Source organism: Emydura macquarii, unplaced genomic scaffold, assembly GCF_026122565.2.
Source record: "Emydura macquarii macquarii isolate MOO-44397 ecotype Brisbane River unplaced genomic scaffold, CSIRO-AGI_Emac_v2 contig_1253, whole genome shotgun sequence".
NCBI lineage: Eukaryota > Metazoa > Chordata > Testudines > Chelidae > Emydura > Emydura macquarii.
In genome coordinates this window covers 36,651,418-36,667,567 of record NW_027131390.1, presented here as the reverse complement: position 1 = coordinate 36,667,567, position 16,150 = coordinate 36,651,418, and the positions used below count along the sequence as shown (strand labels likewise).

Genomic DNA, 16,150 nt, shown 5'->3' with positions numbered 1-16,150 from the left:
TGATTAACATTTATATTGTTTAAATGGTTAACTGCTATGATATTTTACATCCCTGGGGGGGTTGCGGGGGGGTTGCGGGAGGGCGCCCACCAGCTCGATGGGGCCTGGCCCCTCCATTCACTCCCAGAGCCCGCTGCCCCCCAGCCCCATGGAGGGGGCAGTAAAGTACCTCCATGCCCTGCCCATCCCCTGAGCCTATCCACCCCCTGCTGAGCTCCTGGCCCTGCCTTAGGACCGGGGACACCCCTATGCCCACCTGACCCTCCCCCGACCCTTCACCTGGGTGCATCTCAGCTGCTGTCTGGCTCACAGCTGCTCATGCTGGCACTGCTGCTGGCACCAAACTCCTGTGCTGCCAGGGCTCACCCCTGCACGTGCGCAAGCACATGTCTCAGCCCCCTGTCTGTCCCCCCTGCAACACCACGTCCCCACTCACCCTCCCCCCAAGTCTCTCCTCTCCTCCCCCTCCCCCCCCCGAGTGCAGCGAATGGTTAAATGGTTAATGCAGTTTGTATAAACGGTAAGACTAATACCTACCGGTTAAACTACCGTTTGATACTTTACTTCCCTAGTTTAAATATCTGAAAGTGCCTCCTGGTGTCTGGTGCCTCCTGGGGTTCCCCACAAAACTCTACAGAGTATCAGAATGGGGTGAGGTACAGACATAGAATTCCTCCCCCTGTCCTGTGTATTAATGTCGCACTACGTCTGTTTCGCCAGACTGCCCAAATGACAAATAAGGGCGGTGTGAATATTTAAACACAAACACTCAAACATTTCAGGTATCACCCAGGTATTGGAGCCATTAGATGGGGCCTTTGGGTTTCATCAACCTCTTTCCAGTAACAGAGGTCCAATCATCCTATGATACTGATCCTCTGGAGACATCCCAACTCTCTTGCCCCCTTGGTTGTTTTTTGTGATCCACCCACTTCTTTTAGTCATGAAGGTAGCTTTCCTGATGTCGAGAGTCACTGGAAAGTTCCCCTTTACCTGCTGGACTCCATCTGATGAGGATTACCCATTATCATGCTCAGGCTTTATCATTAGGAATTACACAGCGTCCCTTTGCATGTATTGCATTTGCAAATCTGCATCATTAGGATGCACACAGTCCAATGCACCAGGCTCGGAACCATCTCCAAAGCAGTGACCCCTAGCAGTGATGAGTGCATGCACTGAACTGATCGTGCGTAGGCATGAAAGGGAGCACCAGCCAGAAAATACCTCAGCTACGTTCCAGTGCTTGTAGGCCGAAGGAGCTCAGCTCCATCAGACTTATTTATTTTTGCATTTCCCTAGTTTTATTGGGAGATGTTTAAACTGTAACTGCTTATCATTCCTCAATTCACTGCAAAACAGTGTGTGCACATGGTAATAGGGCAAGTAGATGTGCAGAAAGCTTTCTCCTAAGGATAAGGGGTGGTGCTGGGGCTTTGTGCAGGGCCCTGAGGCCTCACCAACTCCAGGGCACCAGCCTCTTGTCAGCTGAGACCAGCACAAAGTTGTTTTTCAAGTAATGCTGGCTCTGCAAGGCTTAAAAGACTACTGTGTAAGATGCTCGAAATGCTTCAGAGACTGTCTCCAGCAAGAGCTCTCCTTCACACAGGCCAAGGGATCTGCATCTAGCACTCACAAACTGCATGTTTGTTCTCTGTCCATTCCTTGTGTGAGGCACAGCTGCACATGAAGCAGTTGTGAACTCTCCAGGCTGAGCTTCATTTTACCATATTCCGGAAAAATAAGGTGGCTCCTTTTTCCCCCGATCAGAATTACTTCCTAAAACAGCTTTGAGTATTACTTTGAATCAATCCATTAACTGTCAAAATGGATTATAGTGACCCTGTGATGCCATTGTTGAGGGTGCTCTATCTGCCAGCCTTCACGATCATTCAACAACAGCCAAGGCAACCGTGGTAACTTAAGGAACAGCTCTCATTGAGACCCTGCTACTGCTGCTGCTTGGGGCTCTGTGCTGTCTCAGACGGGCACTGACTGGAAGCCTTGTTCTAGGACAGCCTTGTTTCTCTGTTAGTTGAGATTTGCTCCTCAGCCCTCTTCCTGCTTGCCCTTTTCTCACCAGTGGAGATTGATAGTGGTCATTCTTGTAGGAGACAGACAGATTGATTCTTTACAGTGCCAGGGATGTGCTCCACCTTTCCTGTCTTCTCCACAGTTCATTGGTGTTTGTTGTTTGTAATATCTCCCAGCCTGCAAGAGAGGCGCTGAGGATGTGTACAAATAGGGTTCCAAGCGGCAGCTGTAGCAGGATCTGGATGTAAAGGTCTGGTCAGGCCTACTTTTAAAGCCCAACCCAGACCCGAATTTGACCTGAGCACAGGCTGCTCCCCACATCAGGCTCAACTTGGTGGTGGTGAACTGCAGCCACCACTAGCACTTTCCCCTCCTGCAGAAATTCATGCACCGGAGGGGGCAGAGATCTTTTTTCCTTTTGAAACCCTTGACTAAAGCCCAAGCAACAAGTGTCTGCAGAGGGTGTGCGGGAATCATTAAGGGTGAATGCAGAGGCACCTGGCGCTGTGCTGGTGCAGCTTTGCCTCCAGCCTCTGAGCTCCACTGCGGCTCAGCACTCTGTGCTTGGAGCGTGCCAGCTGCCGCTCAGCTCAGCACACGTGAAACACCAGCCCTCCCCAAAAGATCCAGTTGGCTGCCATGGGGTTGGGATGTATAATCCCGTCCCTGCGAGGAGTGTGTGTGGGGATTGGTTAGTTAGGCCACATCCCAGCCACTATACAGTAAATTGCTCACGGCAGCGTCCTGTGTGGAGAAGGTGAGTAGGGGAGATAACACCCCCCTTCCATCCCCCCAAAATCTGGTGTAATGTTATTGCTGGATCTTTGCAGTGGCAATGCAGGACACCCTTAAAAATTAGGGCCTGATGCAGGACACTTGAGAGGTATGAACACAGCTGACCCAAACCCGACCGGAGAGTGCGGAATTGTTTTCAGATCTGACCTGACCCAAACCTGAAACTTCCCCCTGAACTTGTGTCAGTACCAACATCATCGTGTTGTCCTGAGGGCTCAGCCTGGTGGGGGATTCCTGCTCAGCACACCTCGTGCCTGGGATCCATCTCCAGCTGCCTCCTGCCCGTGCAGTCACTGCATGCCCTTCTCCTTCCGGCTGCTGCTGCCTCAGCATGCTGTGTGCACTGCGGAGTGAGAGGCTCTGCAGCTCATCAGCGCGCTTGCTATGTGGCACATGCAGTGCAATGAGTGGTGGCCAGCAGGAGCAGGGCATACAGCTATGGCTGCACTGATCCCATGGGCAGCTGGAGGTGATCAGAGACCACCCAACCAGAGTTGTGGCTGGGAGTGTCAGGCTGTTTTCAGACCCAACCCGAACCCAACACTTGTAGTCAGGTCCTGTCAGGTTGCAAGGCTCTAGTTGTTTGTGAAAAATAATAGAAGAACGTGCAAAGGACCCCAGGTGGTTTCTGAATGCTCCTCCATGCATGCTCCCATGCACAAATGGGTGTGCACTTGGTCTAATGCTTGTTGCTTTGATTATGTCAATGTACAAGCACCCAGAGAGAGAGAGAGGTTTATGTTGAATTCTGCATAACAGACAGTGCCCGTTGATGTGAAGTTGACAGCACCAAACGTGTGAAGATGGCTCTTAACTCCCTAGCTGCTGTCTCTGTTTCTCCCTGACAGGTGCATCCTGCCCTATATTGTAACCACTGTGAGTGCATGAGTGAGTGATTGATTGGGTAGCTTTGTGGAACCAACAGGCAGTCTCTATAGTATCTGAGCTAGAGGCACAATCAGCATATGGGTTAGTTATTGTACAAACTGTCTTTGCATTTTTTGTTGTGACAATTAGGTTATCGTATCAGACTAGGCTCCAGCACTGACAAAAAGGATACTGGACGCCTCCATGTGGATTTTGCTCAGGCTCGGGATGATCTGTATGAGTGGGAGTGTAAACAGAGGATGCTGGCACGAGAGGAGCGCCATCGCAGAAGAATGGAGGAGGAGAGATTCTGCCCTCCCTCTCCACCCCCTGTTGTCCACTACTCTGACCACGAGTGTAGCATTGTCGCTGAAAAACTGAAAGGTACGTTTTTCAGAAGACTGGTTGTTTTCCAGAGCAAATAGTAAGAAATGAAGCACACCCAGGTTTCAGTGGCTTCCTTTACTAGACTGATCTAATAATACCACCTAATGCCTTGTAATGGGAAGTTTACCCCTCACAAGGCAGAGCTGGTAAAGTAGGATAATTAATGTGATAGTCTACACTTGGGGAAGGACCAGGGATTGAAGAATTGATTGAAGATGGAGTCCAGCTGGGGAGGAGCAAGAGGGGCTGGAATAAAATCAGGAAGTTGGCAGCAGAAGAAGGCTGCAGGGGAAGTTTGCAGTCGCTCCCTGGGAGAAGGGAGCTGTGTTTGGGGGCTATGGTGCTCGGTAGCCTGCAGTTACTCCCTGGGAGGGGGGAGTTGGGGCTGGGAATGGAGGGAAGAGCCAGAAGTAGAGCTGAGAAGTAGGAAGTAGTGTGGGGGAAGAGCAACATGGTCTGGGAGCAAGCCGGCCACCGTTGCTAGTGATAAGTTCCCTAGACTAGAACCTGGGGTAGATGACAGGCCTGCCACTGTCTCTACCAGCCACTGGAGGAGCGGTGCCATCAGGGCCCGGTCAGGGCAGTGAAGAGAGGACTGCCATTTTGCATGGAGGAACTTTGATATCCTGGAAGGGAAGGACTATAGTGACTGGCCAGAGAACTGAGTCACAAAGGTACACCCTGAGTCCCAGAGGAAGAGAGAGACCATGAGGAAAGGAACTGACAGAAGGGGGCATCTGACCTGCAAAGAGCTAATCCCCAGAGTAGCCAGAAGGAGGCGCCCTGGCAGTGAGTGGCCCCCACGAAATACCTGTTCCCCTTTAGGTGAAACACAGCGACAGTATTGCTAATGTCAACCCAAGATACGAATTAGAAATTAATTACAATAAATGACCATTGTTTATTATTAAGGAAACATCAAGTGTGGCAACAAGTGGAATTGCCTTATTTTACAGAAACTCAGTAAGATGGATTGAAAAATCAACATGTGCAGTCTAGAAGAGCACGGTAGTACCTTCCTTCCTGGGCTTCACGTGTGCGCCCATTGTAGGTGGTCCCCAGCAGGAGCCTGTGTTGGTGTTTTCCAATCTGCATTTTCTGCATTAACAGGAAGAACTGATTTTTCTTTGCTGCATAAACATTTTACAATTGCCAAATTCTCCCCCCTTACCTGATTGGCAAAGCAGCAGTGAATCCTACAGTTACCACTCCCAAACGCATTCCATTTCAGTTGCGTATAACTTTGCCAAACTGCAGCCATTTGTGCTGAAATTTTCCATGTTAGTGTCCGCCCAAAGATTGGATTCTTATGGAAAGACTGAGCAAAACTGGTTCAGCCAATTCTGAGAGTGAGGTAGTTTTCCCAATGTTAAAGATTGTTTTTCAGTTGTGTCTTTTGAAGAGCTCTGCTGCCTTCGTGGTTTGGAGCTGGAACTTGTGCTTTGGCAGTGGGATAGTACAGATGTCAGAGGTGCTTTTGTTCTCCCCAGGAAAAGCCATCTGAATTTGGCCAAGTTCTAAGGCACAAAGTATGCCATTTGCACATGTTCAGTACAACTTGTTCAACGCTTGCCTTAATTTTCTGAATGTACTAACTGCACTTTGCAAGCTCCCAGGTTCCTTTGAGCCTTGTACACTCTGTGCATATGCTGCATGCAGATGGGACTCCTTTCCCAGGAGCTTCCTGCCAGCGAGGCCCCAGGAACTCAGCCCATCTCTTCCTTCAAACCTAGTGTTCCTAGTGACAGACCCTTACCCCAGATCTCTCCCTCCTCCCCTCATGTTCCTCAGGAATAGACCCTTTCCCCAAGAATCCTTCCCTTCTGCCCCTATTCTCCCAACCTCCGTGTTCCCCAAAACCAATTTTTCCTTCACCATCTCAGTTAAACTCAATTAGTGAGGCCCCACAACCCTTCCAACACTAAGGGCATGAGGGGCACCTCAGCTACTGCAAGAGACTGGGTTGGTTTTCTCCAGGCACTGGTTGAAAGAAGCTTGGAGAAGAGATGCTGGTCAGAACCACTGATCTTCAGTTATTCCATCTGTGACTAGGTTTACTTCCTAAAGTGGAGTGTGAGGCCTTGCTCAGTAATAAAGGCCGCAAAGAACACACAATCATTAACTCCAGGCCTTTGGAGAGCTAAGAGAAGGATTCTCTCTTTTCTGACTTTTTTTGGATAGTTCCAAAATATGTGCATATGACTGTTCTTTTTTGAACGATAATCCCTGTTGTATTCCACAGATCTCACAATTTCATCTGACAAAGGCAGTCTGGCTTCTCTTCTTTACATCTCCAGGTTTCTTAAAGTGGTGGCAAATATCTGCTCTCCATTAAAGCTCCTGTGTGAGCTGAAAGCCCAACCTGATTATGGAACGCTTGACAGAGCAGCCCTTTGAGCCGCTGATTAACTCATAATATTTCCTCTCTCTCAAAGTTGCCTGCTTAATTTCAGTCACTTTTGCTTGAAGGATTAGCTAATTAAATGCACTGACTGTCAAGAGGCTTTTCTACAGTTCTTCCCCAGAAAACATAGTACTCAGAATTCCTACCTAAAATCCTTTCTCTCTCACCAGCTCAGTCAGGATATCATTCTGTCCAGAGCCCTCTAATCCTCAAGAGATCAGATGGCACTATTTGGATGTCAGCCGGGCCATCAAGTTCATCTTGGATGGACAAAGTCATTCAAGAAATTGGATATTTGGTCGTCACCTATGCCATCAAGAACAAAGGACTAGAAGTTTCTGAGACACCTTTCTCTAGATAGAATTGAACATGTTGGTAGTTATTTAAGGGTTAAAACGGACATTTCTCAGCTGAGGCTCTGACACTTTCCAGGCTAATGTGGGAGGAGCAATGAAGGCATCAAGACATTAACAGCTACTTTTGTGGTCTTGTGGGAGTGGCTAACCCGCCAGTTGTGACTACAGAGAAGTGAATTTTCTGCTATGAAAAGGCACATTTACATCAAAGTTAAATTACCTGTTTTGTGTGGCATAAAACTACATAGGGCACATATGTTATACAAACCCCAATTTTCAAAATGTAGTGAATTTGGGTGCCCAACCTGAGACTGCTTAAAAGGGCCTGAATGTCTCGGGGAGGGGTGCTCAGAACTTTCTGAAAATCAGCTCCTTTAAGGTGACTCATGTTGGGCACTCAACATCACTAGTCACTTCTGAAAATTTGGGCTGTAGTTTCCTAGCTGGGCAGTGTGGAACCTCCACTGCCTAGGTAGGAACCCCTTCTCCCTCCAAAAGCTAGAAGGGTGATGTAGGTTGAGAACAGCAACCCCTTTCAGGAAGGCTAGACAGTAGCCTTCACCTGGCACGTCCTCTCAGTTACCATTACCTGAGGCAGATGTGACCCAATGACAGAGGTAAACAGCTTTTGTGGCCAAGCATTCCCTTGAACCAATCATTCACCAGTCCCCGGAGCCAGGCACTCCCCAGTGCCGTGCCCATGGGCCAGCCACTCACCAGCTCCGAAGTCAACCTTTTGACAGTCCCCGGAGCCAGGCACTCTACAGCACCTTGCACTTGAGCCAACCACTCACCAACTCCTGGGCCAGTGGGTCACTAATCCCTGAGCCAGGGATGCACCATTGCCTCAGCCAGCCTTTTGCCAGTCCCCTAAGCCAGCCGCTCACCAGAGCTGATTGACTGTAACATTTTTTTATTGTTTTATAATAGCTTGAGAACGGCATTCCTTGCCAAACTAATTTTGTTGCTTCCATTTATTCAGGCAAACTGTCCTTGAGTCAGTGGGCATTTTGCCTGAGTAAAGAGTGAATAAAACTCTGTGGGTGTTTCAGAGCATAGCCCATGGATTTGTATTGTATTTTCAGTAGAGCTGCAGTTAACCCAGCTCTTTGTGCTCCAGTACTATGGTTGTGAGCTAGCTGGGGGCCTTGCCTTCCTCTGCTTAGCCTTGTGGGCAATTACTGTTTTTTCTTGATTTCTCTGCAGTAAAGAGGCAGATATAAAACCATATATAATTCTGAGGACAATTCGGATAATTTTAAGACAGGTTAAGTCTGAGGCCTAATATGCATTTTCCCTTTAAAATATAGTTATTTTGGATAATATTTAAAAATCCTAGTAGGTAGCCAGATTAATGAATTATTATCAATACAGAGAAATCTCTTAGATAACCTTTGCAAAGCATGCTTTCCATAAATTGCTGTTCTGGCAGCCCCTCTGTATTTGGTATTTGACAGAAAGCTTGCAATGTTATGTTTTGAGGAATCTAATCCAGCTAGACTAAGCAAATAGTTCAATGCTGATTGTTGGAAAGGTGGTTGCTCAACAGCTGTGCCCCTGGAAATGACTCTGCAGAGTTTGCCTGTTCTAAAGATGTTCTGTTTTGGCCCAGATGATTCCAAGTTCTTGGAAGCAGTGCAGACTTTGGTGACCTGGATAGAACGTGGGGAAGTGAACAGGAGGAGTGCAAACAACTTCTACTCCATGATCCAGTCAGCTAACAGCCACATTCGCAGACTGATGAATGAGAAAGCAGCCCACGAGAAAGAGATGGAGGAAGCTAAGGAGAAGTTTAAGCTTGCTCTCTCAGGGATTCTAGTTCAGTGTGAGTAGCATTTCTGCACTGAATATAGTTCATGTATGGGGACCGTTTCTGAGATTTTTGGGTTTTTTTGGAGGGGGTGCAGCAAATACAGCAAGACCTCAGAAAAAATCATTACCATGCCTGGACAAGTACAGTTAATTTATGGATATATGTCATTTACCTCCATAAACTACTTCTGGTATTTTGTGGAATAAGCATTTACACACAGGGGCAATGAACTTCTCATTTGTTCTCTCTCAAATATATTCTGTTAATTATTCTATTGTAGCAATGCCCAACATTCTGCACCTTTCTGTGCAGTCAAGGTAAGTCCCCAGCAGCCTAGTGCCTCGGTGCAGTGTTCAGGATTGAATCACCAAAGGTAGGAAGTAACAGAGTGTTTTCAAAGTCCTGTGTCTTAGAAAGAAGCACCAGTAATAGGAGATTAATTTAATTTCTCAAGGTGATGTAGGATCAAATTTTAAACTAGTGCCTTTTGCATTTGGTGTTCCTTTCCTGTAGTCTGACTTTAGAAAATCAGATGCTATTTCCCAATTGTGGGAGTATTAAGAAGTTCCTGGGCTGGGATTTAGGAAAGCTGACCTCTATTACTGGTTCTACCACTGGCCTGGGCCTGGGTGACCTTGAGCAAGTCACTCAACAGCCCTCAACTGACCTCCTTTGTAAAGTGCTTTAAGATCTATTGATGAAAAATGCTGTGTAAGAGTTAAGTATTGTTATTACCTACACTACCTACACTAACTGTTCCAGAGGGGTAGCTGTGTTAGTCTGTATACAGCAAAAACAATGAGTGCCACAGAACTCTCGTTGTTTTTACACTAACTGTGATCAGCTCCAGGAGTGGTAGCTGAGTGGTTCAAGAGAACATGTCTCTTTACTGTTCCTTCGATATGTTCTTCATTCTCTGGAGATGTCGCTGTACAGAACAACTGATGAGTTGCTAAGTAATGCTAAGTACCTGGAAGGTAACAGCTCTTTAATATTTGATTTTAGACAGTTAGTGTATGATTTCCAGAATCTGGTTGTGCAACAGTTTATCAATGCACAGTACTATCCTCTTAAACAATCTATACATTTATATGTATGGTTTTGCATACTTTTTTAATTATCCTGTTGATAAATGTATCAAATGTCCTTCAGTCTCCTGGGATGGAATAGGTACATTCTGTAGTTCTGTTTTTAATCCCAATAAGTTTGATTCTTACTATTCTTGTGCTTAATCTTGTTTGCTCTTGATTCAGTTTTTTTCTATTCTTAGCACAAGCAGATATGGGCTTTGAATCCAGGAGAGGCAGTGTTTACTGTAGAGTAAGTAGTAATAGAGAGAGCAGGAAATGTTGTGTAGTCATTATAACACACCCATTAGTATTCTTATCACAGCTGCATTGGTTAGTCTATACATTGAGTACACTGTTTTATTTCATGAGAATTATGCCCACTATAGCAGACCAAATATAAAAGCCAAGTCTAGCTGTGCTTCTTGTTGTGAGGTGAATTCTACCCCCTTGCAGAGAGAGATCACATACTTCCTTTAAAAACTGCTCCAAAAATTGGCGGGAAAAATATTTGGAAAGAATGACTCCGGAGCCCTGGTGTGACAGGTGAGTGTCTAGGGAAAGGAGAGAACCTCCTGGTTTTGCTGCCCTGTGGTGAAGAGCCCTTCCAGTGTTTGTGGGTGATACATTATAATGTCCAGGTTCTGCCTCCTGTGCTTTGGGACTGAAACCACAGGACAGAAGAATATCCTTAATGCCAGCTATGCAATCCTTCCATTCTAAAGGGCGTGAGACCTTGTTCCGTTGGGTTCCCAAGAAATCCCCTGTTTGACTTGTTGGCTCCACCTCTATAGTGTATCCTTCATGCATTTAACCCTGTCTCACTTTTATTCTGTTGAGAATGATTAAGGCTTTCTCAGTTGTTAATAACTCAACAGACATTTTGGCTCTGGCCTTCTGGAGTCCCCTCTTTCCTTTCTGGGCACTGAGTCCCTCTCCTGAGCATGGCCTCAGCACAGTACAGTGTTATAACAAAAGATTAGCCAAACCACCTGCCTGATTCCGCTCTTTTACTCCTTTACTCCTCTCGTTCGCACTCTCTGGATGATATTCTGGCCTGATTTGACTGCTGATTTCACACTACAGTTGAGCAGATAGTGGCTGTGTACCATTCCGCCTCCAAACAAAAGGCTTGGGACCATTTCACGAAAGCTCAGCGTAAGAACATCAGCGTGTGGTGCAAACAAGCTGAGGTTGGTAATTTTTTTTATCGTGTTAGACCCTCCAGAGTACAGTCTCTTTCTTAACAGGACATTGATTTTGCATTTAGCTGAGCACTTAGTAGCACTGTGCTCACAAGGACAGACACAGTCTTAAGGAAATAGTTTCAGATGGGCTCACCCGGATCATCTGCTGCAGCAAAGGTAATACGTGTTTCACTGGTATCTGATTGGAGAAAGTTCCTGCGTATGCTAACACAGCCCTGGAATGAAAAATTGAGCTCTGTAAACCACTTGGTACTGTGTACAGCAGTCACTATTGGGCCATGATTTCTATTGTGGTATCAGGGCTGGAGGAATTTCTGTACTGATGTGGAAATTGCACGGAGTTACTTGAGAGGGAATCCTTAAAAGGGGTATCCTTTATCAAATCCTTAACAGTCTTTAGAGGTGTAAAGTTTAAAGCTGGGACAAATCCAGTTGGTCTGATGAAGGACATTATTATACTTCTGTGCCTGTAGAATGTAATTAAGGCTATGTCAACATGAGACCATACAACTGTACCGCTGCAGCTGCACCGCTCTAAGGTCTCTCATGTAGCTGCACTATGCCCACGGAGCGAGCTCTCACTGGCATAATTAAACCACCCCCCAATGAGCAGTGGTAGCAGTGTCAGCAGGAGAGCATCTCCTGCTGACATAGCGCTGTCCACACTGTGCTTCTGTCAGTGTAACTTATGTCAGTCGGGGTTGTTTTTTTCACATCCCTGACCGACAAAAGTGCTAGTGAATACATAGCCTAAATTTACAATGTAACAGTGGAATTAATTTGGGATGTGGTTAAAACTGCTGTTCCTTCTGAAGTGAGAATAAAAGATGAGAGAGACTAGGCGAGTGAGGTAATATCTTTTATTGGACCAGCTTCTGAAAGAGACAAGCTTTTGAGCTACACAGAGCTCTTCCCTATGCCTGAAGAAGAGGTTTGTGTAGCTCAGAAGTTTGTCTCTCACCAACAGAAACTGATCCAATAAAATATATTTCCTCACACACCTTCTGTCTTTCATATCCTAGGACCAGCACTGCTACAACAACATTACAAACAATAAAATATGAGGTAGAAGAATTCTCTTCTTACCTGGCTCCTGTTACGAAGCAGTGCTACACCTGCACAGATTAGTTCCAGAACAGCTTAAGATCATCAAACACTTCCTTTTATGGAAGTGATTTTCTCCCAGGATTTGGCTCTTAAGTTTATAAGGATGGAAGACTTGTACACCGCAACCCATTCTTCCATCAGACCACTGGAAAGGGTCATAGCACTAGATCCCTGCCTGTAGAGTTCATCCAGCTCCCCTTTGGCATGCCTGAGGAGGTATGCAGGAGGGGACTCTGCTGTAGTTAATCGTGTAAGATCTGCAGGAGTGGCAGCAGAAATCTGCTACACTGAGGAGATCTGTAGGCATGATGAAGCTTCTCTCCGGAAGGTCTCCTAGGATGGGGCTGCTCCCATGCTGAGTCCCACTCTGCGCTTCTCCCCTTGTGAAGGCTGATGTCAAAAGTAGTGTCTCCTAAACTACTATCCTCCATGGCATAAATAGTGATGAAAAACATGTAGATAATTCAGTTATTTTCAGATAACGAAACTTAAAAAGTAATCTGGGTCTAGATTTAATAAATCTTCCAGTGACTCCATCATCAAGTCTCTCAACAAAAACATTCATTAGCTGCAGAGATCCAAAACAGGCTAAAGCTTGTGAATTGAAGTTCAAGAAGGAATAATTTTAAAATACTCCTGCCTCTTACACTGAACAATGGAGACATTTGTGAATTCACAAAGTCCATTCTTTACTCCTAGAGGAAGCTCTGTAAGTTTGGAAGTCATCATTTACTTTTGAAAAATAAAGTAATTGAATCCCTGCCAATCTCAACATAACCTTAACCGTGGAGATGCCCTGGCAGCTGAGTAATGATCAAGCTGAGTCCATGCAGGGAAGTACAGTGCTGTATTAGTGAGATGGCAGCCTCCACGGAGCAGCTGCAATGTCGATAGGTATTTGTAGCCATTGTTTAAAAATTTGGATGGATGGATGAATGATAGGGCATTGACTAGTCAAAGCTTGGGACTGGGAGTCAGGAGATCTAGGTTATCTACTCCAGTCTGCTACTGACCTGCTGTGAGGCCTTGAACAACTCATTACATTTCCAGGTCTTAGATCTCCATTTTATAAACGGAAAAACAAGGTTACTTACCAGTAACTGTTCTTCGAGATGTGTTGCTCATATCCATTCCAATATAGGTGAGTGCGTGCCCCGTGCACAAGTCTCCGGAAGCTTTTTTGCCCTAGCAACCCCTGCAGGGCCGGCTCCGGCGCCCCCTGAAGTGCCGCGCTCATGCCGCGGTATATATGGTGCCACCGACCCTGCAGGCCCCCAGTCCCTTCTTTCTGCCGACTCCGACAGCGGGGACAGAGGGCGGGTTTGGAATGGATATGAGCAACACATCTCGAAGAAAAACAGTTACTGGTAAGTAACCTTGTTTTCTCTCCAAGTGATTGCTCATATGCATTCCAATATAGGTGGTTAAATAGCCATACCTTGGAGGTGAGTAGGAGTCACTGGCGAACAGTCCTTCTCAACACGGCTCCGCCGATGCTCGCATCCTCTCTTGCCTGCTGTACGATGGAGTAGTGGGACGTGAAGGTGTGGACCGACGACCAGGTCGCTGCTCTGCAGATGTCCTGCAGAGGCACTCACTCCAGGAAGGCCGCAGATGAGGCCTGGGCTTTGGTTGAGTGCACAGTGACAGGTCCTGGGAGTGGCACCTTCACCTGCTTGTAGCAGGTCTGTATGCAGGCGGTGATCCATGCGAAGATGCATTGGGTGGAGACAGGTGAGCCGTTCATCCGGTCCGCCATTGCCACGAACAGCTGCGTTGACTTCCGGAACGGCCGCATCCGCTCGATGTAGTAGGCCAGGGCTCATCTGACGTCCAACAAGTGCCATCTCCGCTCCTCCTCTGAACCGTGTGGTTTAGGAAAGAACACGGGGAGGAAGATATCCTGGTTATAATGAAACTGGGACACCACCTTAGGCAGGAAGGCCGGGTGGGGTCTCAGCCGCACTTTGTCCTTATAAAAGATGGTGTAGGGGGGCTCCGAGGTCAAAGCTCTTATCTTGGAGACCCTCCTAGCTGATGTAATGGCCACAAGGAAGGATACCTTCCAAGAGAGAATGAGCAGCGGGCATGTAGCCATGGGCTCGAAGGGTGGGTCCTGTCAGCATGGCGAGGACCAGGTTCAGATCCCAGAGAGGCACCGGTTCACAGACCTGCGGATATAGCCTCTCTACCCCTTTGAGGAACCTAAGGGACATAGGGTGTGAAAAGATTGACCTTCCTTCCATCGGTCTGTGGAAGGCCGAAATGGCCGCTAGGTGTACCCTCAGGGAGGCCAGTGCCAGGCCCTGCGTCTTTAGATGGAGCAGGTACTCCAAAATCGCCTGTATGGGCGAACAGCTTGGCGGGATACCTCGGGACTCCGCCCAAACAGTAAAATGCTTCCATTTAGCCCTGTTCACCACCTGGGTGGACTGCTTCCTGCTTCCCAGCAAGACTTGTTGGACTTGCGCCGAACAGGCCCTCTCTCCCTCCGTCAGCCACAGACCCTCCATGCTGTCAGGTGGAGGGAGTCCAGGTCCGGGTACAGCAGGCGCCCCTGGTCCTGGGAGAGCAGGTCGTAGCGCTTGGGAAGCGGTATTGGCGTGGCTATGGAGAGGTCCAGCAACAGGCTGAACCAGTGCTGCCTTGGCCAAGCTGGTGCAATCAGGATGACGTTCGCTTTGTGTCTCTTGATTTTTAAGAGTACTTTGGGCAGCAGCGGGACAGGGAGAAACGCATACATTAGGGGCCCCGTCCATGTTATGAGGAGGGCGTCGGAGATGGAGCCCGGCTCGCGGTCCCGGAGCGAGCAGAACTTCGGGCACTTCTTGTTCCATGCCGACGCGAACAAGTTGGGGAACCCCCCAATTGCGGAAAAGAAAGAAAAGCTGTCACCTCCCAGTGTAGTGACCAGTCTTGGCGGGGTAAGAACGACCTGCTGAGGCGATCTGCCTCGTTGTTCCTGACCCCCGGGAGGTGAGAGGCAGACAAGTGGAAGTCGTGCCTCACCGCAAGGTCCCAAAGTTGCACCGCCTCTTGGCAAAGAGCCGAGGAGTGAACTCCCCCCTGCCTGTTTATATAAAACATGGCTGCTGTATTGTCCGTCATGACCTTAACCACCTTGCCCTTCAGGAGCCTGAGGAACACCTTGCAGGCCAGGCGGACTGGCCGGAGTTCCCGCACGTTGATATGGAGACGCTGTTCGTGTATCAGCCACAGCCCTTGTGTGCTGAGGTCGCTGCTCATGTGGGCCCCCCAACCCACATCCGAAACGTCTGTAATCAGGGTTATGGAGGGTGTCAGGTCTGCAAAGGGGACACCCCTCAATACCTCCATCGGGTCTGTCCACCAATTGAGTGATGCTAGTACTTGGGCTGGGACAGTAACTACCCGTCTCAGGGAGTGCCTGGCCGGGGTGTATACAGAGGCCAACCAACCTTGGAGAGGCCTGAGTTTGAGGCGAGCTAGCCTCACCACATAGGTACATGCTGCCATGTGCCCCAACAGTTGAAGGCAGTGCCTGGCTGTCGTCATGGGGGACCTGTGGAGATTGTCTATTATGGTGGTCATTGCCTCGAAGCGGGGCTGTGGAAGGAAGGCCCTGGCTTGAACAGTGTCCAGGGTGGCCCCGATGAAGTCTATTCGCTGTAGCGGTGTGAGGGTGGACTTCTGCTCGTTTATGAGCAGACCCAGCCTGGCGCATATTGCGCAAGTCAGTGTCAGGCTGTTCTGAACGTGGTCTCTGGACCTGCCCCGGATTAACCAGTCATCTAGGTAGGGGAAGATCTGAACCCCCTTGCGGCGGAGGTGGGCAGCCATCGCCGCCATACATTTTGTGAAGACCCTGGGAGCTGGAGAGGCCAAAGGGTAGGGCTGAAAACTGGTAGTGGCCACCAGCCATCTGAAAGCGCAGAAACCTTCTGTGTCCCGGGAGGACAGACATATGAAAATAGGCATCCCTGAGGTCGAGGGTGGCAAACCAGTCCCCTGGATCTAGAGCGGGAATGATGGAGGCTAGGGAGACCATGCGGAATTTGAGGCGCCTGATAAAACTTGTTTAGACGCCGAAGGTCCAGAATAGGCCTGAGGCCTCCCTTCGCCTTGGGGATAAG

At 48.1% G+C, this 16,150-nt stretch overlaps 1 protein-coding gene across 4 annotated transcripts in view; it reads left to right on the top strand.

The window, feature by feature from the left end:
- ENOX2 (ecto-NOX disulfide-thiol exchanger 2) overlaps positions 1 to 16,150 on the top strand; it is a 149,942-nt gene that overhangs the window by 81,262 nt on the left and 52,530 nt on the right. For all 4 annotated transcript variants that reach the window (XM_067548479.1, XM_067548477.1, XM_067548478.1 and 1 more), the window contains 3 exons: positions 3,847 to 4,080; positions 8,456 to 8,668; positions 10,810 to 10,916. In XM_067548479.1, coding sequence (XP_067404580.1) covers positions 3,847 to 4,080; positions 8,456 to 8,668; positions 10,810 to 10,916 — 554 coding nt within the window. The remainder of the gene's footprint in view (positions 1 to 3,846; positions 4,081 to 8,455; positions 8,669 to 10,809; positions 10,917 to 16,150) is intronic.